Below are 27,788 nucleotides of genomic sequence, written 5' to 3'. Positions count from 1 at the left end.
ATGTGTGTTGTTGGGCTAAATTGGAAAGTTGAGAATTATTATTCTAAATTCTCGCTGTTTTTGGGCTGATGAACATGTCTCGGTTTTCAGGGCATAACTTGGGCTGTAGTGATCCAAATGGTGCAAACTCTGTAGCCCTGGAAAGCTAAGACAAAGTCCTAAATATTTGCAGAAGGCGCCGTCGGCCAATTCGATCATCTAGAAGGTCTAATTCGGTGGAAAACAACTCGGTGCGGAAAAGAATAATGGAATCCAACTCATCCCACCAACTCATCCCACCAACTCTCCCATTTCGTTTTGTCTAAGCTTTTTCCATTATTTTATATTTCTTGTGTGTTATATGAAGGCTATAAATAGGCCTTCACTCTCCCATTGTAAGACATCCCAAAACACCTTCAAATAAGTTACTCTTGGGTGTTCTTCTACCTCCCTTCTCTTTGTTTTCTTTAAGTTTATTTTCTCTCTTGTAGTTGCAATTTATGTTTTATTGTCTTCTCCTTTTGTATGCATTTTAGTTCTGTTCTTTGCCTCCTCCATGGAAGGCTAGGTTGTAATACTCTTTAACTTGATTTAATGCATTTTCATTTTCCTTGCATTTTCATTTCATTTCTATTTTAATGGAAGGCTAAAACCTTTGGGTTGGTTTCTTGTTATGGATTGTAATCTCTGTTTGAGGTTGTGTATGTTTGTATGTCTCTGTTCTACTTTGTTCTTCTTCATTTAACCTCTATATCAGTATGTCCATGCTTAATGGGCTATGCTTAATGACACAGTTGCTTAATCTGTGAAGAGGTTGATGTTGTATACGTTTGCTTAATTCGTGTAGGGAAATCTTGAGTTAATCTTCGCTTAGTTGGTTAACTCGGATGGAACAAGGATTAAGTGGTTAATAGAGCAATCTTATTGTGAACCAAGGATAAGAGAGTTACAATCCAAACAAGAAGCCAATCTATTTTACTTGTTGTGTTATCTACATTTTATTGTGTTATAAACTTAAATCTGAACAACCAAATTCCCCCCCCCCCATTTGGTGTGTTTAAGCCTTTGGCAGATAAAAATGGTCCTTGAGAGACGACCTAGGACAACTTCCTAGTACTACATTTAATTGTTTTTATTTGACCGGATACGACTTCGATCAACCTGACCATCATCATCATCATCGTAAATATATAGTTGGTACCTAAGTCCCAAGTTAACCTTAGGCTACCAATACACCAGCGTTCCCACTAGAACACCAATATCAGGTTCCCACCAGAACCTCAATACCAAAACCTCAAATATGCAATCATGATGCATGTCACCATCATGCAAATGCTTTTACACTATCACATCATGTTAATCGTTTAAATCATCGTTCACTAACATCTATATCAATCCACATCAAGTTTATCTATCAACATAAAAATCATCTATCACAAGGTATGTATGTCATTCACCATCATGTCATCCATCTAGAATTTGGGCCATTTTTTCCTTCAACTGATTGACATCATTCCTCAATTCTTCGTTGCGTTCCTCTATCTCATCCATGATCTTGGCCTAAGAGCATGCCCTATAACGATGCTGAGGAAACAATTTTGTTTTTTGATTTATTATTTTTTCTGAGTACAAAATGAACTTATGAATATAAAAGAAAAGGAAAAAGAAACAAATTTTTGGAAAAAAAATGATTTTGTATTCAATTTGAAGAGCAATTCCCCATATCTCAACACTAGAGGCAAAAACCCCTTAGATCATACAATGGTTGACACTTATTTCAAGGGAGCATTCACTCCTCAATGGATAAGGTCATTTTACTAGCAATGCAACAATATGACCCACATTTTCAAACAAGGATCAATCATCTCAAGATCAAAATGCGATTAACAGTCATTCAAGGGAGAATTATCTCCTTGATAAATGATGTCTAAAGTAAGTTATATATCAAGTCAAATGTGTTATTATTTTGGCAGATCTATCTTACCCTTTGGAGATCATTTTTTTAGCACATTTATCCTGATATTCTTGCTTAACCCTGATGCATTGCTAGTACGATTTTGAATCTCCTCCATATTGAATACTATCAATTTTTCAAATGTTAAAAAAATGAGAGAAAGACTTAATTAAGTGAAAAAAAAATATGCAACCTAATATGCTTCTAATATGTATACATGACTTTTCATTTTTATCTTTTATTTATTTATTAAATTTTATTTTGGGTAAGAAAAATAATCTAGATACTAAAATGATATTGGATATGAATGTATGATGCATGAACATATTAACATGCTTTTTTTTTGTTAGTATGAACATGTATAAAAGGAGGGATAAATAGTAGTACAATGTGACCTATTACGGTAAACCTAGGGTAGCAAATTTCTAAGGTTAATAGCCTAATTCGGAAGGTCATTAAGTCCACCTATTAGTGCATGGTTTTATGGGTGGATCTAGACTCTTTAAGATTTATTGGTTCCCAGGTTTCCCTTATCATATAAATAAGGACCTAGCGCATGAATCAATCACAAGTAGGGAACAAACCCTCTCAATATGGTTAACCCATGCTACTAGTAACAACCTGAGCAGTAACTCAACAATGGTCAAATGAGCATCAAGCACTTCAATAACAGTCATCAAGCTACCTTCTCTTCTTAGACTCACACAGGCTCGGATATAGAGCCCAAAGTGTGTGAGGTACAAGTGTTAGTGGGTGTGTGGGGTAACAAACATATATGTAAACCTAAAAATTATCCAAATATAACAAAAGACAGGTAAAGAAAAATGTATATATAATAAATAAATAAATAAAACCCTAATTTAAGCTTAAATCCAAACAAAACATGCGTAGCCAAACAAAAAAACAAAAAACAACAATATATATAAATAAAAATAAAAAGGGTAAAATCAATATTTATAGAGTCATAATTTTGCGCAATTAATTTAATAAGGCCTGACTCTCAAATATCCTCAGTAAAGTCGCCATCTATCATAACCGGGATGACGCAAACATTTTTTTTCAATGGAACCGCCACCAATATTTTATTTAAGGAAAAAACATTGGAAAACCCTTTTCAAAAATAATCTTTAAAGTAAAAGTTGGGTTCGGAAGTCAATTAGGGAAAGTATTAGCACCCTACGACACCTATGAAAATAGTACTTTTAATTAATTGTGCAAAATTACATAAATTTATAAATATTTAATTTACCCTAAAATTATATTTTGTCATATTTTATATAGAACCTGTATAGATGAAGAAGAAAAAAAACCTTTTTTTTGCATTTTTATTTGAAACTTGCATAATAATTTAAGTTAACAAATAAATAAACGTTGAACGATAACACTAATGATAAAATTAACATTACTATTTTTTTGAAATAATCTTTACACAAGGATTCAAGCTAACAAGTGACTAGTCATTAAACCCTCATAATCAAATAACATTAAAGATAAAAATGTTATTCAATTAACATTATTATTTGTTGTACAACAAATAATAATAAAAATATTATTCAATTATTTTCAACAAATAAAATAAAAAATAAAAAAGTCAAGAAAAGAATATGATACCAAATGGGAGGCTTGAACTTGTTATTGTGTTGAATCTTCAAAGATGAGAATCTATTAAGTGCTTTTTGACTACCTTTCACACTACACAAATGCCTCGCAACTCTTTAGAAGTACAAAGAGCGAGGAAGAGAGAGAAATTTTGAGGTATGAGGAGTTCTCGATGAATTTTTTTGCACTTTTTTTTCGTCCCTAGAACAGTGCCTGAGTCTGCTATATATAGATGTCAAACCTGACCAGAACGATCCGTTTCGGATTCAGAACGACCCATTCCGGATCATCCACTAATGAGCAAAATATGAAACTGGAACAGCCCGTTCTAAAATTGGAACAACCCGTTCTACAATTCGAATGACCCGTTCTACAATCGGAACTACCCGTTCCAGATTAAGGTTTTTAGGTCTTTTTTTGTAACCTGGAACGACCCGTTCTAAAGGCAAAATGTCCGTTCCCAATTAGGATTTTAGGTCTTTTTAGTGACATGGAATGGCCCGTTCTGACTTTCGAATGACCCGTTCCGGTTTTGGAGCATCTTGTTCTGGGCTCCTAAAACGACTTGTTTGGGCTTCAAGCTTCTTCATTGGTTTTGTGGATCTGGATAAAATTGGTTATTCACAGTCATTATGCAAGTGATTATCAACAATAGGTTGAGGATGTTGGTGATGAAGCTTAGACTTTAGTATTGGGCTTTGCTTTGATAGGAAATGTGACATCAGGGCATAAATAGGATTAGATTATGATGTTGTTTCTATTGATTTATTTCGAAAACTTAGTTTTAATTTTTTTGGTAATTTCTACTGATTATGTTATTTTGTTCAAGTTACAAATGTGGTACTCTCTATCTAAACATGATTAATATTTAATTATGAAGGATTAAGTTATTCATATTTTATTATTTATGTATTATGGTTACATGGTTGAGGGTGTTACAATGATACTATTCGTTGATTCTCCAAGTTACTTCTAATCATAGCTATTGCAATTGTGTTGCAAATGGTACTACTAGTTGATTCTTTGACTCATTTCTAATCATGGTGGACGATTGCAATCATATTGCAAGTGATCCTACTCATTGATTCTCTAAATCACTTCTGATCATAGTGACCATTTGCAATCGTATTACTGGTGGTCCTATTTATTTATATATAAATTTATTATAAACTTTAATTATATATAGTAAATATGTTTATCATTGTACATACTAAAATATTAGTTATATATAAATAAATATTATGTTTGAATACATAAATTATATTTGAAATTAATATACATAAATATTTTAAATATATAAATTATATTTGTAATTTATGATAAATTATAATTTGTATTGTAAAAAAATATTTTTATTTATTAATAATTTATTTTAAAATTAATATTTAATTCATAAATAATTATGATAATTAAAAATCAAATTAGACAAGAAATTAAAAAATATCTATAATCTTCTTCATTGAAAAAAAAAACTCTTAAAGAGACTCTTCTCATACTAATCTAATCAGTAAAGTTTAACTAAAAATTATTTTTGAATTTAAGTGATACCCAAATGATTTAACCTTAAATATATGATATTAACCATTTGTTCTTAACTTATTAGTTAAAAATAAATATTAATATTTAATATATAAAAATTACTTATTATAAAATAAAATTATATAATAAAGATGTATGTGGATTTCATAACCTAAAATATGAGTTATATTTAAGGCGAAAATGAAACTTAAATGTTTTTTTGAAAATCGAGTTATAAAAAGGAAAAAAGAAAAGGAAATGGAGTGCAAATGCAAAGTGTGCAATAGCCAATAGGCCATTAACTAACGAAGCAAATAAAAAATTTACCTTCGCGTTGGAGCATTGAATTGGAATGCATGCTTGTCACTTTGCAGTGTGATCAAAAGAAGACAGTGCCGATCAGCAGCAGCAGCATCACTCTCGCAATACAATGGCAGAATTCCTGGATCTGGAATCCCAAGACGGCGTGCGCATGCCATGGAACGTGATCCCTGGCACGCGTCAGGACTCGCTAAACGCCGTCGTTCCGGTGTCCGTGGTGTACACTCCCATAAGGCACTTCCCCTCCATGCCCGTCCTACCCTACGCTCCTCTCCGCTGCCGCACGTGCCGCTCCGTCCTCAACCCCTTCTGCATCGTCGACTTCGCCGCCAAGATCTGGATCTGCCCCTTCTGCTTCCAGCGCAACCACTTCCCCCCGCACTACGCCTCCATCTCCGACGACTCCCTTCCGGCCGAGCTTTTCCCGCAGTACACCACCGTCGAGTACCACTCCGCCGCCGACGCCGCCCCCGCCGCGCCGCCCGTCTTCCTCTTCGTCGTCGACACCTGCGTCATCGAGGAGGAGATCGGCTTCCTCCGCTCCGCACTCTCGCAGGCCGTCGAGCTTCTCCCCGAGAAGTCGCTCGTCGGACTCATCACGTTCGGCACGTTCGTTCATGTACACGAATTAGGGTTCGGCGCGGTGCCGAAGACGTACGTCTTCAAAGGTTCCAAGGATGTTACGAAGGACCAGCTTCTCGAGCAGATGAACTTCTTCGTCAAGATGCCAAGGCCCGCTGTCGGCGTCGTTGCCGGCGTGCGCGACGGGCTCTCCATGGAGAGCATTTCGCGGTTCCTCGTGCCGGCGTCGGAGTGCGAGTTCACTCTTAATTCGGTAATGTTTGTTGAGTGTTGTCTGTTGTGGAATGAAATGAATGAATTTGGACTTTATTTGGCATGGTTTTAAATTGCGGACAAATTTGGCTGCAATTGCAGTTGCCGAAACTCAAATATTTTACAATTTGACAAAAATCTTGGTTGCATTTTTTAATACATTGGCATTTGGTGTTCATCTGAGTGTTCGCAGTCCATTTTCAAATTGGTTGTGTTTGTTGAGTCATGAGTGTCTATTGTAGTGGAATGGAATCATTTTGGAGTGTATTTGGTGTTTATTTGTGTGCCTCTCTGAGATTTCAATTCAATTCGGTCATGTTTGTTTAGTTTCTCTTGCGGTGGAATGAAATGAATTTGTTGTTAATATGTGGATGTGCACTCCACTTTCAATTTGGTAGTGTTTGCGGAGTGTTGAATAAAATGAATTTGGGCGGGCATTTGGTGTTAATCTGTGTGTCCACTTCACTGTGTATATGGTGATGTTTGTTGAGTGTCTGTTGTAGTGGAATGAATTTGGATCGTGTTTTGTGGTAATTTGTGGCAGGTTTTGGAGGAGCTACAGAAGGATCCTTGGGCAGTGCCAGCAGATCAGCGGGCGACTCGGTGCACCAGCACAGCACTGAGTATTGCAGCGAGTTTGTTGGGGGCATGTGTCCCTGGATCTGCTGCGAGAATAATGGCATTTATTGGGGGACCAGCAACTGAAGGACCTGCTCCTGTAAGAGCATCTCATCAAACGTGTATATTTAATGTTTTAGTCATATATGTGGCAATATTTGAGCTCTTTAATTAGTTTGCACTTTTTTCTTGGTGAACTATGGTGAGTAAAGGAGGAAGAAGCCTTTTCATCAACAAAGTGCAGAGTTTAATTTACTTTTTAGTTTAAGCTTTCAACATTACATAAGGATGAGATTATAGGTTCGGTTTAGATCCTTCTGTTCATGTCTGTATTATAGAAGGAATTTTCTGTGGCCCATAGGCTCAAAATGCATCAACTTTTAGTCAAAATGAAAAGATTGTGGGGGAGAAAGTTGTGTTCAACAAGCCATTAGGCATTGCATGTTAATTCTGTGTTGGATGATAACTTCTTGACTCATTGGGACAGAAAATGTTTGATTTGTTGGGTAAAAGGTTGTTGAAGTGTTTTTTTTTGTCATATAACTAGATTATAAAGAAGGAATCAGAGAAGGAACTACAAAGATTAGTTATTACAGTGAATCGTGGAGGGTGTATAGGTAATGAACTCTTAAAAAGGATTTTATTGAAGTTTTGAGTTTGGCTTTTGTGTTGAGGGTAAGGGAAAGTTGTTTTAGATTTTTAGTTTAGAGTCTTCCTTTATATTTGGAAGTTATTTTCTGACAAAGTATTCTAGTTTTATTTTATGGCCGGCATTTATAGCTTGATTTCAGTTTATCTTATGATTTTGGAGTATTCTTTACTGATTTTTCTTGAGCGACTTTTTCCTGTTTGTCCTTTCTCAGATTTTTGGTTTCTTTTGGAGTATATTACACTTTCTGTTGTACTTTTCTCTCTTCCTCTTCAGTAATTTCTCTGAATAAATATTTTAGTTTTGGTTACAAATTCTATGTTGGCATTTTCTCATGGGCATATACATTCGTCTTCAAAGAACAAAAATGCCATGTAATTTACTCTTCTTACTACTGTCTCTCAGTGGTTTTCTTTGTACATGTCCAAACTACCTTAACCAATTTTCTATATCTTTCCCTTAACCATCAGGGTACACCAAGTAAAACTAAAACTACAATTTTTTTTAAAAGATTAAAGCTTTTTTCGGATTGTTTCTAGTTTTAAAATAAAAATTGTCAATTTTAATAGCAGTTGTGTCTATACTCCATTTTCATGTCCAGCCACATGGAAGTATTGGCTAGGTGTTAGAGCTGTACCCGATCCATGTCTTCAATGTGAGCTGTACAAATTATTTTTTATTCTGATACTGGAATGGAGTGTTGGTGAGTGTATGCATCTGACATGTCAGACACTCAGACATGCCATTAACATGCAGTTTTGGTGCAACATAGTCCAAAACTAGCCGTTGTATATTTAATGCCTACAAATATAATAAAAAACATAATTGTAACATACTTTCATGAGCTGTTGGATTATGCTTTTAGGTTTTATTTTTTTCCTTCTCTTGATATCATGGGGAAAAACGATTTTCATTTCATTGATGATTTATGACATTCGGCTGATTCTATCTATGTGAACTGTTGTAGATTGTATCCAAACAACTTTCTGAACCAATTCGCTCCCACAAGGATCTGGACAAAGATTCTGTGTCACATTACCATAAATGTGTGAAGTTCTATGATGGACTTTCGAAGCAGCTTGTACATCAAGGTCATGTACTAGATCTTTTTGCTTGTGCTCTTGATCAGGTAATGTTTTCACTTTTTTCAACCAACCTTTTCTGGTTGGTGCACATCATTAAGTTGATCAATATTTGTCTCTGTTTTTCCACCTAAAGAAACTTTCACCATTAAGTTTTTGTCAAGTATACAATATTATAGCATGAAGATTTGACATACCTCCGGAATTTCTGCATACACCACTTTGGAAAATTAAATATATTCAAGAATAGGAAGATATGGATTACAAGTTAAACCATCATCGCAAACTTTTGATTACACTGGATGTACCTGGAGCAAGAATTGCATTTTGCATAATAAATTACTCTTTTTCTTCTACGAAAACTACTATGCTAGTAACCAATAATTGGTCCAAGGACCTAGGGCACATATAACATTCAATAAAAAGGGCAGACAATCAGCAAAAAATAAATGTAAGATAGATGACTCTGAATACTCCCTTTACTGCTACAATCTTTTCATCTTTTTGCTGTTCTTCATTCTTTAAATACTGATTTCTATTCTATGCTATGAAAAGAGAAGAATCTTTGGAGATGACTTTTAAACCAGTTCATTCATTTCTATTTTTCTTAGCCAAGTTGTTTTTTCTTCCCCTGTTTCTTTGTTTTTACGAGGGTTCATGACCTTACTTGCCTGTAATCTTCTCTTCTATTGTTATTTGTTAGATTCTAATTTTATGGAATGAATTGTTTCAATCATTATTTCTAAATGAAGCTTAAGTGGTGTTTGATATTTTGAGGCAATCTTGTCAACAAGCCATCAGTCTAATGCCTCTTAGCATTAATATTTAGATTGTCCAAATTCATAATTCCTGTAGTCTGATATCCCTGGTTGATTTTAAGGATAAAATAAAAAAAGGGGATTATTTTGTTTATTATGCTATTTGATTTCATTTCTGGTGAAGTTGTGCCACTAAGCTTTATAGTTTAGGTGGTCTATAGGCTGACAAAATTGCTATTCCTTAATTTCTATAAATTTTCATAACTATTTCTGCTTCTTGTATAATTTTCTTATATTAAAAAATATTCAATTTCTCCTTTATACTTTATCCTCCAGGTTGGTATTGCTGAACTTAAAACTGCTGTTGAAAGAACTGGAGGCCTTGTTGTACTTGCTGAAAGTTTTGGCCATTCAGTGTTTAAGGATTCACTTAAGCGTGTTTTCCAATCGGGTGATTTTGATCTGGGTCTATCTTCAAAGTAAGTCTTTAAAGATTTCCAGTTTTAAATTATTTTATCTGATAGAGGATCTTTCTGAGTTTGTTTCTTGTTTCTGTACTGTGTAAGGATAGCTGTATGCATAAATTTATTGCTACTTGAGCTGCTAAGTTATGTTAGGTACATAGTATTATAGTGGCATTGTTGTGATTAGTGTACCAGTGTATATTTGTGTAAAATTGGAAGAAAAAGTTGATTCTTGTTGAAATGATAAGTTTTAGCCTTTTAGGGTTAGGAAAGAAGTACAAGAGAAATTGATTTAGAAATCAAGAGAAAGTAAGATAGAAACTAGAGAGAACCAACAGAACAAAACTTTATTGAAGAGCAGAACAGAAAATGGAGAATGGAATTCTCCCCTAGGGTTTCCCCTTCACAAAGAATCTCTACTTTCACTTACTCAATCTATCAAATTCATAGAATGCCCTACTGCAATGATTTCTCCTATTTATATGAATTTCTTCTAACTAACCAACTACATGATTTTTCCTATTTATATCAACTTCTTCTAAGAGGGTGAGCCTTGGCGCAACGGTAAGGTTGCTGCTTAGTGACCAAGAGGTCACGGGTTCAAGTCCTGGAAACAGCCTCTCCGCTTGCGGGGGTAAGGCTGCGTACATCTACCCTCCCCAGACCCCACTAGGTGGGAGCCTCGTGCACTGGGCCGCCCTTTATATCAACTTCTTCTAACTAACCAACTGACTACTCCAACTAACTAACTAATGAACTAACTGAGTAACACCTGTCCTGATTCACTCTCATTATACACCCTAACAGAAAAAAAAAGACGTCTAACTGTAACAACAATGAATTTATTGTTGATGATGTTAAACAATATCATAACCTAAAACTCCTGTTTCTTCTAATATTAGGTCAAGATATAATTCTACTAGTACTAGTACCCAAGCCCCCTAACAATAAAACTTAAGCTTAAGTGTGCTTTCTAACCAAAAGAAAATCAGTAAAGAGATGAGGGAGGAGTTGATCAGCACATTTAGCTGTACTGAAACCCTAAATATATTCTGGTGCTGTCCAGCATGTCCAATGTCAGCTGATTGCCTGACTCGATCAGCTCCAATTTTATGTATTAGAAGAACCAAGCTCTGACACCATATTAGTGCTGGATAACAGACCATTAAGTGCTACCATGAACATATTATTCTAAATTCTAAGATATATTAAACTCTTTAACAATAACAGTAAGATGGTCTTGATTGTCATGTCTTATTTTTTTGAATTTTATTTCTTATTTATCTTATTTTTACAGTGGAATATTTGAGATAAACTGCTCTAAAGACTTGAAAGTCCAAGGTATTATTGGTCCTTGTGCATCTCTTGAAAAGGTATGCCTAGAAAATCTATCCTCTTTTCTGCTACTTATCCCCACATTCTAGATGCTTATCCGCTTGTTTGTGTATGCAGAAAGGCCCATTATGCTCGGATGTTGTTATTGGTCAAGGGGGTACAAGTGCATGGAAAATGTGTGGCCTTGACAAATCCACATCATTGTGTCTATTTTTTGATGTTGTGAGGAAGGAAACTCCTGATGCTGCAATCCAGTCCACAAGCAATCAATTTTATTTCCAGTTCTTGACTTAGTATGAAAACTGTCTTAATGCTCCTTTGAGTAATTTTTTGTCTGTGATTGTAATGTACATGAAATATTTCTCACTCATCACAGACGTTTTGCTTCAGTTATCAGAATGACAGTGGGCAAATGAGATTAAGGGTTACAACCCTTTCACGAAGATGGGTTGCTGGACCGGAAAGTACACAGGTAAAGTTTCATCTGCAACTTCTTAATTTCACTATACTAGATTCTTTTGATCTCCATTGATTACTAAAACAATTCGTTTGGAGTTGTCAAATTGAAAACTGATAAAAATGGTTTGGGAATGAAGCACTGTACATTTTTCATCACATTTAAAGAATTAAGATGTAAAACAAATCCTTTTTTTTTTGTTTAATTTATCTACCACTTTGTTTCTTCCCTTGCTTAGCTTCATCGTGGGAAGAGCTCATTAGTTGTTTTGGGTAGATTGATGGAGCTGATTAGCCAAGTCTAGATGTTGGGAAGCTCATCTCTTATCATCAGCCTAGATTCCTTTTATGATATACAAATGGGCTGCTTTTGCTCTTTTAAGCGGAAGTATTTTTCTTATATTCCTTTCTTTTAAGGACTCATCATGATTCTTATGCTTTCTAGTAATTTTCTAAGTGAACTTTTCCTTCATTCAAAATAGAAAAAAACCTAGCCTTTTTTTCTTGACTTATATTTTATTCCTGTATGAGGAAAGCACAGCATATAATCCTCAAAATAGCCTATACAGTTGTGGAGGTTAGACAGGGTCCATCTACCCTCCCTGGACCCCACTTATGTGGAAGCCTCATGCATTGGGTCACCATTTTTTAGTTTATTCATATGTAAAGACAAGGGGTTATTTTTGGCTTTTCATAACTTTTCTTTCATTTAATATTTACTTTTTTCTTTAGTTTTAAAACATTTGATTTCTTTTCTCTATTACTAAAATATAAGGGTCTGTTTGGTGATTAGGATAGGATAACTATCTTACCCTTGTTTTAATAAGTTGTTTGGTGTTTGTGATAGAATAGAATATGATCAACATATCTTACAGCTTATCTTATTGTTTAAAAGTAATTCTTATCTTTTGAGAGGAATTGAGTTGAGAAACAAAAGGGTAGGATAGATTTCACACACCTAGCATATATAATCTAATAATATATTATATGTTATAAGATTTATGTTCAAAATATTAGTGTTTATAAATATAAATAAAAACTTTGATATGTAAAATTAAAATATTTTATTAATTTATTTAATTAATATATACTATTCAACTCTTTTTTATTTTTTATTTTTTATAGAATTTATAAGTTTAAGATTAAAGATAATAAAAATTATATCATATATTTAAGACTTGATATAATAGTCTTTTAAGCATTAGTCTTGTATAAATTTGCTTCTTTATCATTTTCTTTATATTCTATTGTAAATTCTTTGTTATGAATTGTGCTACCGATCTTTGTCTTTGAGTTAATTTTTATTTAATTTTTTCAATTTAATAAAAGAAATAATGTATAAAATATTATATCTAATATTTATGTATATTATTATATATATAAAAAGGAGGGATCCACTTACTCCATGAGTAAGTTTATAAGCTTATTCCATTCAATAACTCATGTTTTATATCAAATTTTAACGACCAACTGTCAAATTAAAAATTCTTAATGTATAAATCAAGTTAGCAAAATTTTAAGAAATTTGAAAACTATTTGGTATTTCATTAATTTAGATTGACGGATAATCATAAAAACATTTTATACGTTGATTTTGAATTAATGGACAAAGTATTAAATAGTTTTCAAATTTTTTAAAACTTTGCAGATTTGATCTTATGCATTAAGAACTTTTAATTCAATAGTTAGATTGTTGAAATTTGATGTAGAACATGAATTATAGAATTGAGTAAGTTTACCAAGATGTACTCTTGGAGTAAGTCCCTTATCATATATAAAATATAAATATAAATATAAATATATACATACATGTATGCAAATATAAAATATTTTATGTAATATAAGATTTATATTCAAAATATTAGTTATTTTATATTTATTTATAAAAACTTTGACAAATAGAATTAAAATAATATTGTTAGTTAAATTAAATAAACATTATTCAAACATTTTTTTAGAATTCGTAAGAATCTATAATCTATAACACTATAATAAAGGCAATAATCTTACGTACACATTTTCTTTTCAATGTTACCCTTCTAACCACTATTTAAATTATTCTACAAACTACCCACACCATTCCATGAACTACCCACTAATATATAATTTTCACAATTTTTTTTTCTTTTTAAAACAGAGGCACAAAGTGCCTTTTTCCCCTACTAGTAAGATCAAAGATAGAGGGTGAGCCTTGGCGCAACGGTAAGGTTGCTGCTTAGTGACCAAGAGGTCACGGGTTCAAGTCCTGGAAACAGCCTCTCTGCTTGCGGGGGTAAGGCTGCGTACATCTACCCTCCCCAGACCCCACTAGGTGGGAGCCTCGTGCACTGGGCCGCCTTTTTTTTTTTAGTAAGATCAAAGATAATAAAACGTAAACATATATTCTTTTAAACATTCATCATATATTTATTTGCTTCTTTATCTTTATTATTTATTCTAAAACCTTGTTATTGATCTTTTAGTTAACTTCTATATAAGATTTACAATTTGTAAAATGAAACAATGTATAAAAAGTCAAAAGGGAATACTAAATATAACTTTTATAATTGAAAAATAATGTAAAAAAGTTAAAAATATGTTAAAAATTAATTTAAAAATTATGTAATTATAATAAAAGGATAATAATTTTCATTTATTAATGGTATAAGAGCTTATCATGTTATCGTATTATGCTCTTATCTAACTCATCTTATTCTAGCGACCAAATGGATCCTTAAAATTTTTATCCCTTTTTATAGCCTTGATGGCTGGGTTCTGTGTGGATTATTTGGAATATTTAACTGGAGCAGAGTTCTTGTAAGTAGGCAGTCTGCTGGATTGTTGTTGTAATCAATCTTGTGGTGGTGCAAAAAATGTGGGTTATATTGTAATAGAAACTGGATCTGATTCAGACACCTCACAGAAAGAGTTTTGTATCATCTCTCCTGACTTGATGTCTTGGACCGAAGGTAATGTCAGTTCAATGGGGGTCTATTATGTATTGACAGCTTTAAAATTCTCAGGAAATGAACAAAAATACAGAAAGTCCAGGCAATCAGAGTTGTCTGTCCTTCCTAGTCCCTTCCTCACTCATTAATTCCATGCCTTGCATTTTATCTTCTTGATTCCCCTAATGGATGATCCTGACCTCGTGCAATGTGAGCACCCTGTTGTCAAAATGACTCTGGTGGGGCTCTGACACTATTTTCTTCTGAGTTCTGAGTGTACACTGTAATATCCATTAGCTTCTTAGTATATTCATGGGAAAAGGGAGAGAAGATTGAAAGGTGATGGTAGCTATTGAGATTCCACATTGCTTAGAGGTATGACAAATGTAGTCCTAATAAAGGCTTAGATAGTGCTCATCTTACAAGCGAATTTTATGGGGTTAAGTTAGGTTCTAAGTCCAAATTCTATGATAGTGTCTGAGCTCCTCCTAAATTCTATGATGGCTTCATTTGTCTACACTTTAGATGTCTATTCCTATGCATGATGGGCTGTTGTTATTGGGTCACCTACATTTGTCCATGTTCCAAATGTTTAGTCTTGGGCATGAGAGAATGTGTTGAGATCTCATATGGGCTAGAGGTATGAAAAATGTCCTTATAAGGCTTGGACTGTTCTCATCTTATAAGCTAATTTTGTAAGGTTGAGTTATGCTCTATACCCAAATTCAGAGAGTAACATAGTATGACTTATTACTTATGAATAACAATGTGGAGTTGTTTTTAAGGGCAGTGATATCACTATTAATGTTGGGAGAGATGGAGTTATGAATAACAAATTCTAAGAGTAGCATAATATGACTTAAGACTTGTGAATAACAATTGGGAGTTGTCTTTTATGGGAGGACATGGTAATTTCCCATCAATGTTGGAGCAATGGAGTTACAATATAGGTGAAGTGATGACCATTGTTAGGACTAATTTAGTTGTAATGTTGTATATTTGGGAAGCTGAGCTGAGGTCACTTTTTAGTTATGATGACATCTATCTGCTAAGAATTTAACAGGGATTTTATCCATAATAATATGAAAAGGCTTTGGTAGACTGCTTGCATGTTTGCATGAAGATTGCTGAATAAGCGCCTATGTAGTAACACTTACATTAAGGGCTTTCAGCCAGCTTTAGTGGCTTAGAGGTGTGCAGATGGCTGATGATCTGATGGATGTGAAAGTTTTATGAGGCTTGATGTTCTTATTTCTTAAATCAAAATTGTTAAAATTATTTGTTCAATTTTTTTATTTTATTTTATTTTTTTATTGAGAATGGATTGAGCATAATTTAACTCCAAAAGGGATGATTCTTGCCCAAGTCATTTTAAGGAGTACTATGGCCATATGCCTAGATTATGTTGGATTTTAACTCTTTGCTTCTGGTATAGTATATTTGAAACATGGTTTGGATTAGAATGGATAAGTTTTGACACCAGGTCCAATTTTAAGTTAAGATGACATAAACCAAACTCAGCTTCAAAAGCTAGCTTGAGGTGAGTTGGGGGGATCGCCTAAGTTATTTGGAGAGTACATTGGCCATATACATAGTGAATGTGGGATCTTAGAAGTTTTCTATTTGTGATAATCAGAGCTTATGGTGGATTAATGTTTCATGGGATTATTTTTCAAATAAATTGATTACTCTTTCTTTCTTGGTGTTATAGTGAATTTATCATTTGTTTGTTATTTTCTGATAATTTTCAATGTTTCTATATCATATATGTCTACAATTGTAGGACTTGATTGCTGGATTTGACCAAGAAGCAGCTGCCATAGTCATGGCACGCCAAGTCTCTTTCAAAATGGAAACAGAGGTTAGTGCCAGATGTTTTCTTCGATTTTGTTGTATTTTAGGTAAATGTATCAGCCTGCATGTGTTTGTGTGGAAGGGATCCAGTTATTGCTGAAGTAAGTCATGGACATTTACTTTTTTTTTTTTTATAATTTTTTTGAAGAATAAAATTAATATATCTTCTTGTTGAATTATGAGATACTACTATCTTGATCATGCATACTAAATTTTTGATAAATCATACTTTCATAGGTGATTTTATGAGTTGTTTCTAATTTTGGTAAGTTGGTAATTAGGCTAACAGTTATTTATTGTATTTATGTCTCCCTTCATAAATAAAGGCCTCCAATGTGCAAATTAGACACATGGGTTCACTCAAATGTTCTTTTGTTTTCATCTCTTTCAACATGGAATAGAGTTTGACAGGAGACGATCCTAATCAGTGAATACCCAGTGTGTGCACTGTCCATTGGTTATTTTTAGGGAAACCGTGTTTCTTCTCTGGTTTCCAGTCTCGATCTCCTTTTCTGACTTTATGCCTTATTCCATCTATTTTTCTTCTGTTACATTATTTTTCCAGCACTATTCCCTGCTGCTGACCACTTTTTAGGTGAGCTTTCTGGCCATCATCATTAGAAAAAACATTGCTGTCCCTGGGATTTTTGTGGCCATTGGAGCTGTGGCAAGCTTATATGTGAGAGTGTGACCATCTACTAGATTCTGACTTTCTTCTCTCTGTATTGTCGGTCATGTTTTGGCTGCATGTGGGTCATATTTTCTGACCTTCGCAAATGCCACCAGACTCATCTGTGTGCTCATGCCTGATTTGTGTTCACTGTGTCTGTGTTGGGGTCTTGTGCCACCCTTCTCTGCACTCTTGGGGCTGTTTGGTTTTGTTTTCTCCTATCTGTTTGCAGACCCATTGCTGGTTCTACTTCTACATGTGGTGGCATTCTTCAGGCTGAACTGACTACTTTTTACCAACTAGTGTTCTGTTGTCTACTGACAAGTTGGATGGCTCTAACTATGATACCTGAGATTTTGATTTCAAGCTTTGGCTTAAGAGACGAGATTATTCTTACCACCTCACCATGAAGCCCAATTTTGTCAGAGGCTAATTGATCTATTATGAATAAGATTGATGATCAACTTTGTAGCATCATCAAATTCACTATTCATTCTCCTTTTACGTATATTTTTTTTGTGCTCATGAGAGTCATCATGGGTCATGAGACATGCAAAATTGTTTGGGAACAGGAGAAGTTTTGTATGGGGTTTGCCAAAACCTCATGATTATTATTGTCCCCTGACAAATTTATCCCTATGGTTGATTATATATAGGCAAAATTCTGTGGCACTCTGCAATTTTAATGAACTCCTTCTACCTGCTGATACCCCTGGCAAGTAGCATGAGCAGCCTCTTTTTCAAGTGGCAAAATTCTGTATGTAGCATGGCTTTGTGTGGGCTACTTGCAGAGTATTTATTATGTTCAGGATAAGATTTTGGGTTCTCCCACAGTGCCCCATCCTGTTGTGCAGCCAAACCAACTGCTGATTGTGGACCTGATTCTTTGATTCTTCTGCTTTGGTGGTCATAGCAGTGACCGTTTTGGTCTAGCAAACCAGGAAAATCATGTCCAAGTTTGAAAATGCCTTGTCCTTGAATTAGTGGATTCCCTCCATATGTGTGTAGATTTACAGAACTAGAATGCATTATAATTAGTTACTGCATGTTATAGATATGAAGCCGAAAAAGTATGTATAGAGGCTTTTTAAAATTATTCTGTCAGTTGACTATTCAAAATCAAGTTCTGCAAGAGGAAATAAATCCAACTAAAATGAGTCTATCCAGTTAAAAACTACACATGAAAATCAGCATGGGGTTTCCTTTTTCTCTCTTATCTTGTAACAATGAACTATATAGTGAATCAAAACCCATTATACTTCTGTATGGTTGAAAAGTACATTGAGATAAAGAATCAAGAGTCTCTGAAGTATTCTTTTCCAATTTATACAAATGACACACAATAGTTGTGAGAACCAGTAACCTGCTTATCTCTTTTTCACTAATCTACTTGATGTTTTTTTCTTCTCTTTTAATGTTGTGACGATTTTTATTGTTGTAATTCTTGAATCAGGCTGAATTTGATCCTATCAGATGGTTGGACAAGGCATTGATAAATTTGTGTTCCCGATTTGGAGAATTTCAAAAAGACACTCCATCTTCTTTTAGTTTGTCTCCAAGGTTGTCAATATTCCCACAATTTATGTTTCATTTACGACGCTCTCAGTTTGTTCAGGTATGCATTTTGTATTGTCAGATCTTTTACTAGTTTGTGTCTTTGTGATATTTGCTGCAGTAATTTTTTATACTTTAATGTTTATTTATTTCCTTAATTATATTTATCACAGGTCTTTAACAACAGCCCAGATGAGACTGCTTACTTTAGAATGATACTGAACCGTGAAAATGTTGCTAATTCTGTTGTGATGGTTCAGCCTTCGTTGATCTCTTATTCATTCCATTCTGGTCCTGAGCCAGCTCTTCTTGATGTTGCGGCCATTGCAGCTGATAGGATACTGCTTTTGGATTCATTTTTCACTGTTGTTATTTTCCATGGTTCAACCATTGCTCAGTGGCGTAAGGCTGGATATCATAATGAACCAGAACATCAGGTATTCTTTGGACGTTTTATAGCTAATCTGAGAATAAGTATTCTATTTAGTTTCATTCTGAGGTTTTTGTTGGAGAATTACATTATCCAACTTATAGTGACAAATATATCATCAAAAAAGTGTAAGAGTAGTCATAGGTAAAATTGTTTTAGTATTTTTGTTAAATTCATTGTTTTGGACAAATTGTTGTACATTATGGGCTTTACTTGATCATATTGGTTTAAGATTAAATTCAGCAGGTGCTTCGGTTTACTGCTAAGTTTATAGTTTCAGGTATAGGGCTTTAAAGCTACTGCAACTGCAAGGTTTTAATAAATCTGGCAGGTCCTAGGCTGCTGTTGGGCATCAGTTTTATGCTACTTGGGCCTTGCTTTATTTTCTAAGCCTTTGTCATTCATGTTTTATTTCTTTAGGATTACTTTGGGTTTTCACTGGGGATGACTGGAGATATATATATTCCAGTGGGAATGAAAATAATTAAGAGGGAGAAAACATAAATAAAAACTGTCGAGAAGGGGAAGAAGCCAGAACACAACGATGTAAATGTTCTCCTTATTTATCATTATGAAAAAAGATTGTACAATTCAATATATACATCCTGACCTATCCCATTTCAACAATATTCTGCTTATCATAAAACAGCTGATTTTGTGATTGTGGGGTGAAATTTTCCTGAGCTTGAGAGGCACCTGTTGATCACAAAATAACAGGTGACTGGAGATTTCACAAAATTATACATATTTTGAGCTACTAAAGCATTTCCCTATCTGGAAGCAAATATAACTCGAAGCAATTGAAGACTTGGGGTCTAAATTAAGTCGTAATTTGAGATTGGAATTGGTCGTTGGACACCTTTCCCATGTCTTAGTAAGCTTCTAGTGGGGTTTTCTTGAGGTCATAATGTCTAGAACTGCCCTGCTTCACCAATATTCTTATCTTCACATTGTCAAATTATTTGATTAAGTCTCTATATTTTGCAGGCATTTGCTCAATTGCTACGAGCTCCTCATGATGATGCAAATATAATAATGAAGGAGAGATTTCCTGTACCTCGCCTGGTTGTTTGTGATCAGCATGGTTCTCAGGTTACTCTCTTTTCCTTGTCATTGATCATCTGGTAATACAATGCAGTAGAGTTGGCCTTGCTTGCTACTGGGTGTTTTCTCGTTGCTACCACTAACTAATTACCCTATTCATTGTTTTTTCATAGCACGCTGCCTTCCCAGAATTATTTTTCTCAATTTTTTCTATTCATCTTCCTCTGCTTTTCACTCAGCACTCGTACACTACATGTACACCAACTAAGCTTCCAATCATCCTCAACTTTTTACGTCTTTCTCCTCAAGAAATCAGATAATTATTTTTAATAATTTACTCAGTTGTAAAAATAGGAGTGTTTTAAACTTTAAAGGATATATTAGTGAATGATCAAGATTTCATCTGGATGGAGAGCTCAGATTTTGCTGTCTTCCTTTCATCACTGATTTTTTTTGAACATGAACAGAAGGGTCTTATTGGTATAATTGCTTAGTACAGTTACTAATTGGGGGATTTTAAATTTCATGGTGGTAAGTTGCAATGCTACAAATTGCACGCATATCTCATGTTCTTGACATCTGAAATAGCAATTTTTTTTGTTTAATAATTATGCCGACATTATTTCATCCAACTACCGATATTTAATATTAAATATGTAAGCCACAGAGAAACGTGTATTTTGCAACTGCAAGTTTTCTGCCAGTAATAATATATGCATTTCAAAATTTTCTATACTATGTACTTTCTAGGTTCTCCATATCATGTTGATTGCCCTTTAAATACTGTTACATCCATATATTAAATTTAGGTAAAGTTAAGCGAGCTTGTGTCCGTCATTGGACCTGTGTGACTAAGAAGGGTTTCTACCTCGTTTACTAAAGCAAATAAATGAAACTGCTATTCATTATAATATTGTTCGAATGTGTAAAGCGTGAATTTAAATTTATGCGCAAGGAAAATGTTTTGATGCCATGTTTCAAAAGCTCTCGCAATACAATTTTATTTTTTAATATGATTAGGATAATTCTTGTTTAGCTTGGATCAGATTCTAGCTGTAATTTAATTGAGGTGGTTCATATGCTTTGAACTGGCTTTATACACAGTATTTTTTCCAGTGTGACTTTATTCATTTAATTTTGAGTAATTGTAATGTAAGATGTTGGGCATTCCTGTTCTGATATCCATGTTAATCATGTGCAGGCTCGATTTCTACTTGCAAAGTTAAATCCTTCTGCTACATATAACACTGAAAGTTATCATCCCGGAGGGGATATTATCTTTACTGATGATGTTAGCTTTGAGGTCTTCCTGGATCACTTACAGAGATTAGTAGTTCAATAAAAGTATGTGACCATTAACTTTTATGTAAAATTTTCCTTCGATGCTTGTACATTAATTTCATTTTAGCATGCATGCTGTTTAATTTCCAATTTTGTGCAAAATCTTGTAATTATTTGGAATCGTGCACTCCTAAATTAATGACATGAGTATTAAATCTGTTTTTCTCTCTATTATGGCTATTTATTCCGATTTAAAAGTTTTCCCTGTTGTACTAATTTTCTTTGTTGTAGTTGATCAGTTTCTGGAATTATTAGGCAAGATTGTGGATGAAATCTCAAGGAAGTCTTGGGATCTCCCAAAAATCATTTTGCAGTTTTGTAGAGTAATAGTGTTTGACTGTTGGGTTTGAAAACCGGTAAAAATTAACTAATGGGCGAGATTAAATTCATGATTGATTCAAAATTGTAGTTCAAAAATAACTTGCCACTTGCATGTCATATCAGAATGGCAAAGCAGAGTACAATTTCTCCTTTCATGAGGTTGAACACCTTACCTCACCAAACACAGATAGATTTATGTGAAGAATTAATATTACACTTACTAGTGAAAATAAGTTATATAAATTATAATGTGTACAATAGAATTAAAAAGAACTGTAAGAATGATGCGAGTATTATTATTTATGTATTAACTAAGATATTTTGAAATACGAATTATTTATTATTCTCATAAGTTAAGAATATATATTTAAAATTCTATTTAAAGTATTTTAATTTAGATTGACACTTCTTTCGGTCCTTTACATAAGATAAAAATAATGGTACTCTTAGGTTTTAATTATAAGAAGCAACAACTTACTTTAACTAACTTTAAAATGTGTTACCCCCTGCTGTCTAATATTATATCGCATTTGATTGAATCATATAAATCAATAAAAGTAATTATGTTAATTAATTTTATTGAGTTTATAAAATAAAATTATGACGTACTAATTTTTCTTTTCTTATTGTTAAAATTTGATGAAAGATGTGAAGATATTACTTGATATCAAAGTTAATACACTAATATTATAAAATTGATAAATTAATTGAAGAATTTAAGAGGTAAGAGAAAGTATTTAATTATCAAATTCTCTTCTCATTATGCAATATCAAGGAGTATATATAAATCTTTAGTAGTACACATAATATCAAGTACAAGTTACAATTATTGGTGTAAAATTTATCTCTCAAATTAGGTGTATTGTCATTAAAGGAAACTATTTATTGAACACATTTATATTTAAAAAATTATTTAAATATAAATAAAATTATATATTTCAATATATAAATAATATTAATTAAAAATTTATACAAATAAATATTTTTTGAACATATAAATTATATTTTATATTTGTGAAAATTGATTTATATTGCAATACAATATTTATATTAAATTGATAATTTATTATAAAATTATTAAATTTAATTTGGAAATATGTAAGATAAATATAAATTGAAATAAACAAGAAGTTGAACAAAAATTCATAAAAATACCCTCAACGAAGAAAAGTGCCGAAAAATTTCCTCTTGAAAAGATGTTATTACACAATATAACTATTTAATTTTTAATATATAAGGATTGATCATTCAATTCAAATGGTGTTTTTAGAATAGAATTTAAGTTTATGACATTATTAATAAAAATTAACAACCTTAATTATTTTTATTAATTTTGATGCAGTAGTTATTAGTTTTATTACATAAAATCAGAGTATTACATTTTTATACTAATGACTAAAAAATTATTAATGCTATAAAAATTAATGATCACTACCTTCTTAAAAAAAATTACCGCTACCTTGTAGAGTAGTTTATGTAGAGAGCATGATCCCCTTACTTTAAAAATTTATTGGAACTTGCTTTCGTATTTATTTTTAAAATTCAATTTTTGTCCAGTTTACACTTGCAAGAGTAACTAATTATCTTTCCTGATATCCTTTATAAATATTTTTATACAAATATATGAAATTGGTTATGGATATTGTTCTAGAGAAATTCTAGAAATATATTATTATATATACTCCTTCTAACATACAATTCATTATTTGGTAAAATTGATTAATGTACAAGTTAGGCAATTCGGCCATACCCTTCAGCCATTCGGCTATACCTTTGGCAGCTGAAGGAAAATATGTTGGGTCGACTATTCGGCCACACCCACTGATGGAGGACCATCCTTAGAGCTTCATGTGGGATCCATCAATAGGTCCATGACTAGGAGTTTGGAAGAGGATATGAGAGCTAACATCCCTAGAGACATGCTTCTTGTGGTTAAAGGATATTGATCATTCTCCTAAGCCTTATTAGCATAGAATTTATCTTTTATGCCTATTTTGCCCTTGTCTTTAATTTTCCATTTTTACCCTTGTATTTTGGGGTATTTTAGTTATAGGATTTATTTTCACCTGTATTTCCCATTTTACCCTTGTATTATGGGGTGCCTTAAATTATAAGATTTTATTTGTGGACTAGGGTATTTTATTAAGGTGAGAAATTAGGCCTAGACATATTTTTGGTGAGCATTAGATTTATTTTTGGATTTGGCAAGGTTTAGGCCCAAGTCGAGGGCACCTAGGTTGCATGGTCTTATCATGCACCTAGTTATAGCTTAGCCAAACCCAAAGATTCCATCCTTTCCCACCAAGTAGCATTTAGGGTTAATTTGAGTTTCATTTGAAGTGTATTTGGGAGTGTATTTTCGGCCATACACTCCCAAATGCAACCCTAAATGCTCCCTCCCCTATAAATACCCTAAACCATGCACCTTGTAAATACTTTGGATTATATTGATATTAAGTGAGCATTTTATGCCTCAACATCCCATCCTTAGTCATTAGGTTAGCTTCGGATAGCCTTCTTCTATCTCCACCCTTGGAGAGTGGGAAACCTAGAGTGGCCTCCATCTTCATCTTGGAGTGAGCCAACTTGCCTTAAGAACACCCTACCTTCACACCCAAAATTCCTTCCACCACAAACGTCCCTCTCTCTCTTCCTCCCCTTTGAAGACTAAACTCCCTTGGTGTGCCTAGATCATTTGGGCAAGGTGACCCTCTTCAAAGACGTCTACTTCATCCATGGAAGGGAGGTCTCCATCATGTGGTATCTAGAGCCAAGGTTCATCAAGGGTAACCTCTAGTCTTGTTTTTTCTTCTTTCCGGTCATGTCATGTCTTCCTTGCTTGTCATTCCTTGTTATATGATCTAAGTGTCTTGCTTGGCATTTTGGTTCATTTTATGTTTCCTTGTGAACCTTCCTTGAATGCTTTAGGTTTCCTTGTTAAGTGGTATCCGTCCTTTTCATTTTTAGGCTTGAGTCTCATATGAACATGAAGAGCATGCTATGAACATGATTTTTGATTTTTGAATCCACTCAAGTTTTGTCTAAGTCTTGTTTTCCATTTTATCTACAAATTTCCATGTATGTATGCCAAACACTTTGCATGATTACATGAACCATAAATATCATGATGCATAACATGAAGTGGGCGTGACATATAGAAGCCATTTAGGAGTCATTCATGCATGCTATTTAGTCCTAGCATGTTCAATGTATTTTGAGTATCCATGTGTAAAATGATTCCTTGCACATGCATCTAAATTGTAGCCCACTTTTTCCTTGTATTCCCACTTGATTTGGTCAACATTTGATGCTTGAAAATCCTAAAAGAATCGAAGAGGTGTGCTAGAAAATTTTTGCAAAACAACTTGTACTAAATAGTACAAAAACCAATTCCACTCAAAAGATACCCTAAAAGCCTCTAAGAAGCCGCCACTTGTCTTCTTCTCCTTCTCCTAAAACTTAACCTAATTTCCTCTCCACCCACAAGTGCAAAACCTAAGCAACAAAAGGGATGAAGTAATAAAAGAAAATTTGACCCAAAGAACAAAAGAAATTGACGTGAAAAAAAAGAGACAAAAGGAAAAAGAACAAAAACAATTTTGGACCAAAAAAGACTTGTTGCTAGACTTGTGGACTTGGACTTTTACCTATGCATTTGGGAGTTGGACTTATGAAATTATTGAACCTATTTTGAGACCTTAAGAGTGGCTGGACCGAATCATATAAAGGACCTAATCAAGTGGACTAAAACAACTAATCTAATCTAGTGCCATTCTAAGACTACTCTTTGTGTGCTTCCCTTCTAAATTGTGTCTTAATTTTAGTTTGTCATTTCTTGACCTCTTTTGTTTTGTCTCAATCAATTATCTCTGAGTTTAGCCTTTCATTAATTGTGCCTTTTCAGTTTTTATTTCTTGGACTTTTTCTCTTGGGTTGGTTTCATTTTAAGTGTAGGTGAAGAACATTCCTAGACAACTAGCAAACCTTTGGTGGATTGAGTGGAAAAGCAAACCGAAACTCTACCTAGACCTTTGGAGGGATTTCAACTACCAAAAGGAGTGCTTAAACACTTGGAGAGGCTGACCAAAGTTTTCTCATTGGTGCAAGACGTAAAGAGAAGATGCCCTAGACAAGGATTGGTGACGAATTTGGTGACCGTTTTTGTCACTAAATTTTCCACCTAAGTTTCTTTTTTACTTGTTTGATTTCTTGCCAATTTTTATTTTGACTTTGTATAAGGCCTTTTGAGGGGTGTCTTGGGAAGCCTTTGGTGTGATCCCATCTCCCCTTGGTTGATTGTTTTTAGTAGCAATTTCGTGTAGTTTGAAGGTGATTTGAAAACCTTCAGCTAGGAATCCGACTAGCTTATGCTTTACTTGTTTTCTTGCATGTTTTAAAAGATTTTGTAGTATAATTGCCTAGGACTTTTACCTTTGCTCATTGACGTTTAGAAGGCTTGAATTTGCCTACTACGGGGCCGTGCACACCACACACTTAATTCTTGTGCAAAATTATTTTTGTAAGAAAAGTGACAAAGGGCTTAGTGATTTTTACTTGAAAATGCTTGGTTTTTAAGTGATTCTTAGTAGTCCACCTCCCTTGATAGTTCACTTTGTACACATAAGCATTTTGCACCAATCTTACACCTTTAAAAACCTTTTGTGAAAACCTTTTTATCACTAACTCTTTGTGAAAATTTTTAGTGCCAATCTTTTTGCAAAAAATTTGTGAAAACCTTTTCTTGATCAAAGATGAGTGATCATTCTAGTGTACATGGTCATAATTATTGTAGTACTAGGCCTAGTGTTAGGGATGAACTTAGGGAATTAAAAAAGTACCTAAGAAAAAAAGAAGAGGAAAATATAAAAAGAAAGGAAGAGTTAAGAAAAAGAGAAAAAGAGAATGCTAGAAATAATGAGGAAATAAAACAACTACTTGCAAGGTTAGTTGTGGGAGGGGAAGCTAGTGGTTCTAGAACAAGATTTCCTCCTCCTAAGTCCTCAAAAGGCAAAGGGATCCACATTCCTACAAGAATACACGAGGAGGAAGGGCATCATACCCAACCTCCAAGTGTGAGCTTTTATAGTAGTCATCACAATGATGATTACTATCAAAGACCCCTAAGGCAACATAGACATAGGGAGTCTTCCAATAAGGAACCTAACATTACTCTTCCCCCATTCCATGGCAAAGATAACGTTGAAACCTGTTTAGATTGGGAAATGAAAGTTGAACAAGTTTTCTCTTGCCATGGAGTGAGTGAAGAAAGGAAGGTTTCTTTGGAAACCCTTAGCTTCCAAGGGCATGCCATGTATTGGTGGAGCTCCTTAGAAAAAGAAAGAAGAATAAATCATGAGCCTCCAATCCAGTATTGGAATGAGATCCGTAGTGCCTTGAGAAGGAGGCATATTCCTCCATACTATGACTGAGAACTCATGGATAAACTTCAAAGATTAAAACAAGGGTCATCTAGTGTGGAAGAATATAGACAATCTATGGAGTTACTCATGATGAGGGCTGGGATTAGGGAGGAATAGAGGACCACAATCTCTAGATTTCGAAGTGGTCTTAACCTTGAAATAAGAGACAAAGGTTACCATATAGAGATTTGAATGAGCTTGTTCAACTTTGTTCTAGAGTGAGCATCAACTTAAAAGAAAGTCTTTTCGAAAAGATTCCACTCCCTTTTATTCCAAGAATTTTAAGAAGGAGGGCCACTCTTCCCAACCTTATCCCAAAGAAGAAAAAGAAAAAGAAAAAGAAAAATAAAAATCATCTTTCAAAGCACCTTCCAAAGAATCTAAGTCAAGTGAAATTAAGTGCTTCAAGTGTCTTGGAAGAGGACATATTTCTTCTCAATGTCTTAGAAAGAAAACTATGGTTTTAAAAGCCCAAGACCACTATAGTAGCCTTGATGAAGCTACTTCATCTTCCTCTAGTAGTGAAAATGAAGCCATAGATTCCGAGGAAGAAATCTTACCTTGTGAAGGAGACTTATTGTTGGTTAGAAGGCTCCTTAGCAATCAATCTAGTGAAATTGACCAATCTCAAAGAGAAAAGTTGTTTCAAACAAAATGCAA

The 27,788-nt window shown here is 33.8% G+C and overlaps 1 protein-coding gene across 1 annotated transcript; it reads left to right on the top strand.

Annotated features, from left to right (window-relative positions):
* The first annotated feature begins 5,311 nt into the window (after positions 1-5,311).
* On the top strand, positions 5,312-21,558 carry LOC109797105 (Sec23/Sec24 protein transport family protein). Its single transcript, XM_083070911.1, has 12 exons — positions 5,312-6,206; positions 6,750-6,923; positions 8,440-8,601; positions 9,649-9,791; positions 11,074-11,149; positions 11,229-11,404; positions 11,502-11,583; positions 16,278-16,355; positions 18,472-18,633; positions 18,746-19,009; positions 19,990-20,094; positions 21,248-21,558. Exons 1-12 carry the CDS (start codon positions 5,481-5,483, stop codon positions 21,386-21,388), a joined length of 2,289 nt encoding a protein of 762 aa, XP_082927037.1. The 5' UTR covers positions 5,312-5,480; the 3' UTR covers positions 21,389-21,558.
* The last annotated feature ends 6,230 nt before the right edge of the window (positions 21,559-27,788 follow it).

This window comes from Cajanus cajan, chromosome 3 (genome assembly GCF_000230855.2).
Source record: "Cajanus cajan strain Asha chromosome 3, NIPB_CcT2T_4, whole genome shotgun sequence".
NCBI classification, from domain to species: Eukaryota; Viridiplantae; Streptophyta; class Magnoliopsida; order Fabales; family Fabaceae; genus Cajanus; species Cajanus cajan.
Note: the sequence above shows the minus strand (reverse complement) of the source record. Positions and strands in the feature narration are given on the sequence as shown.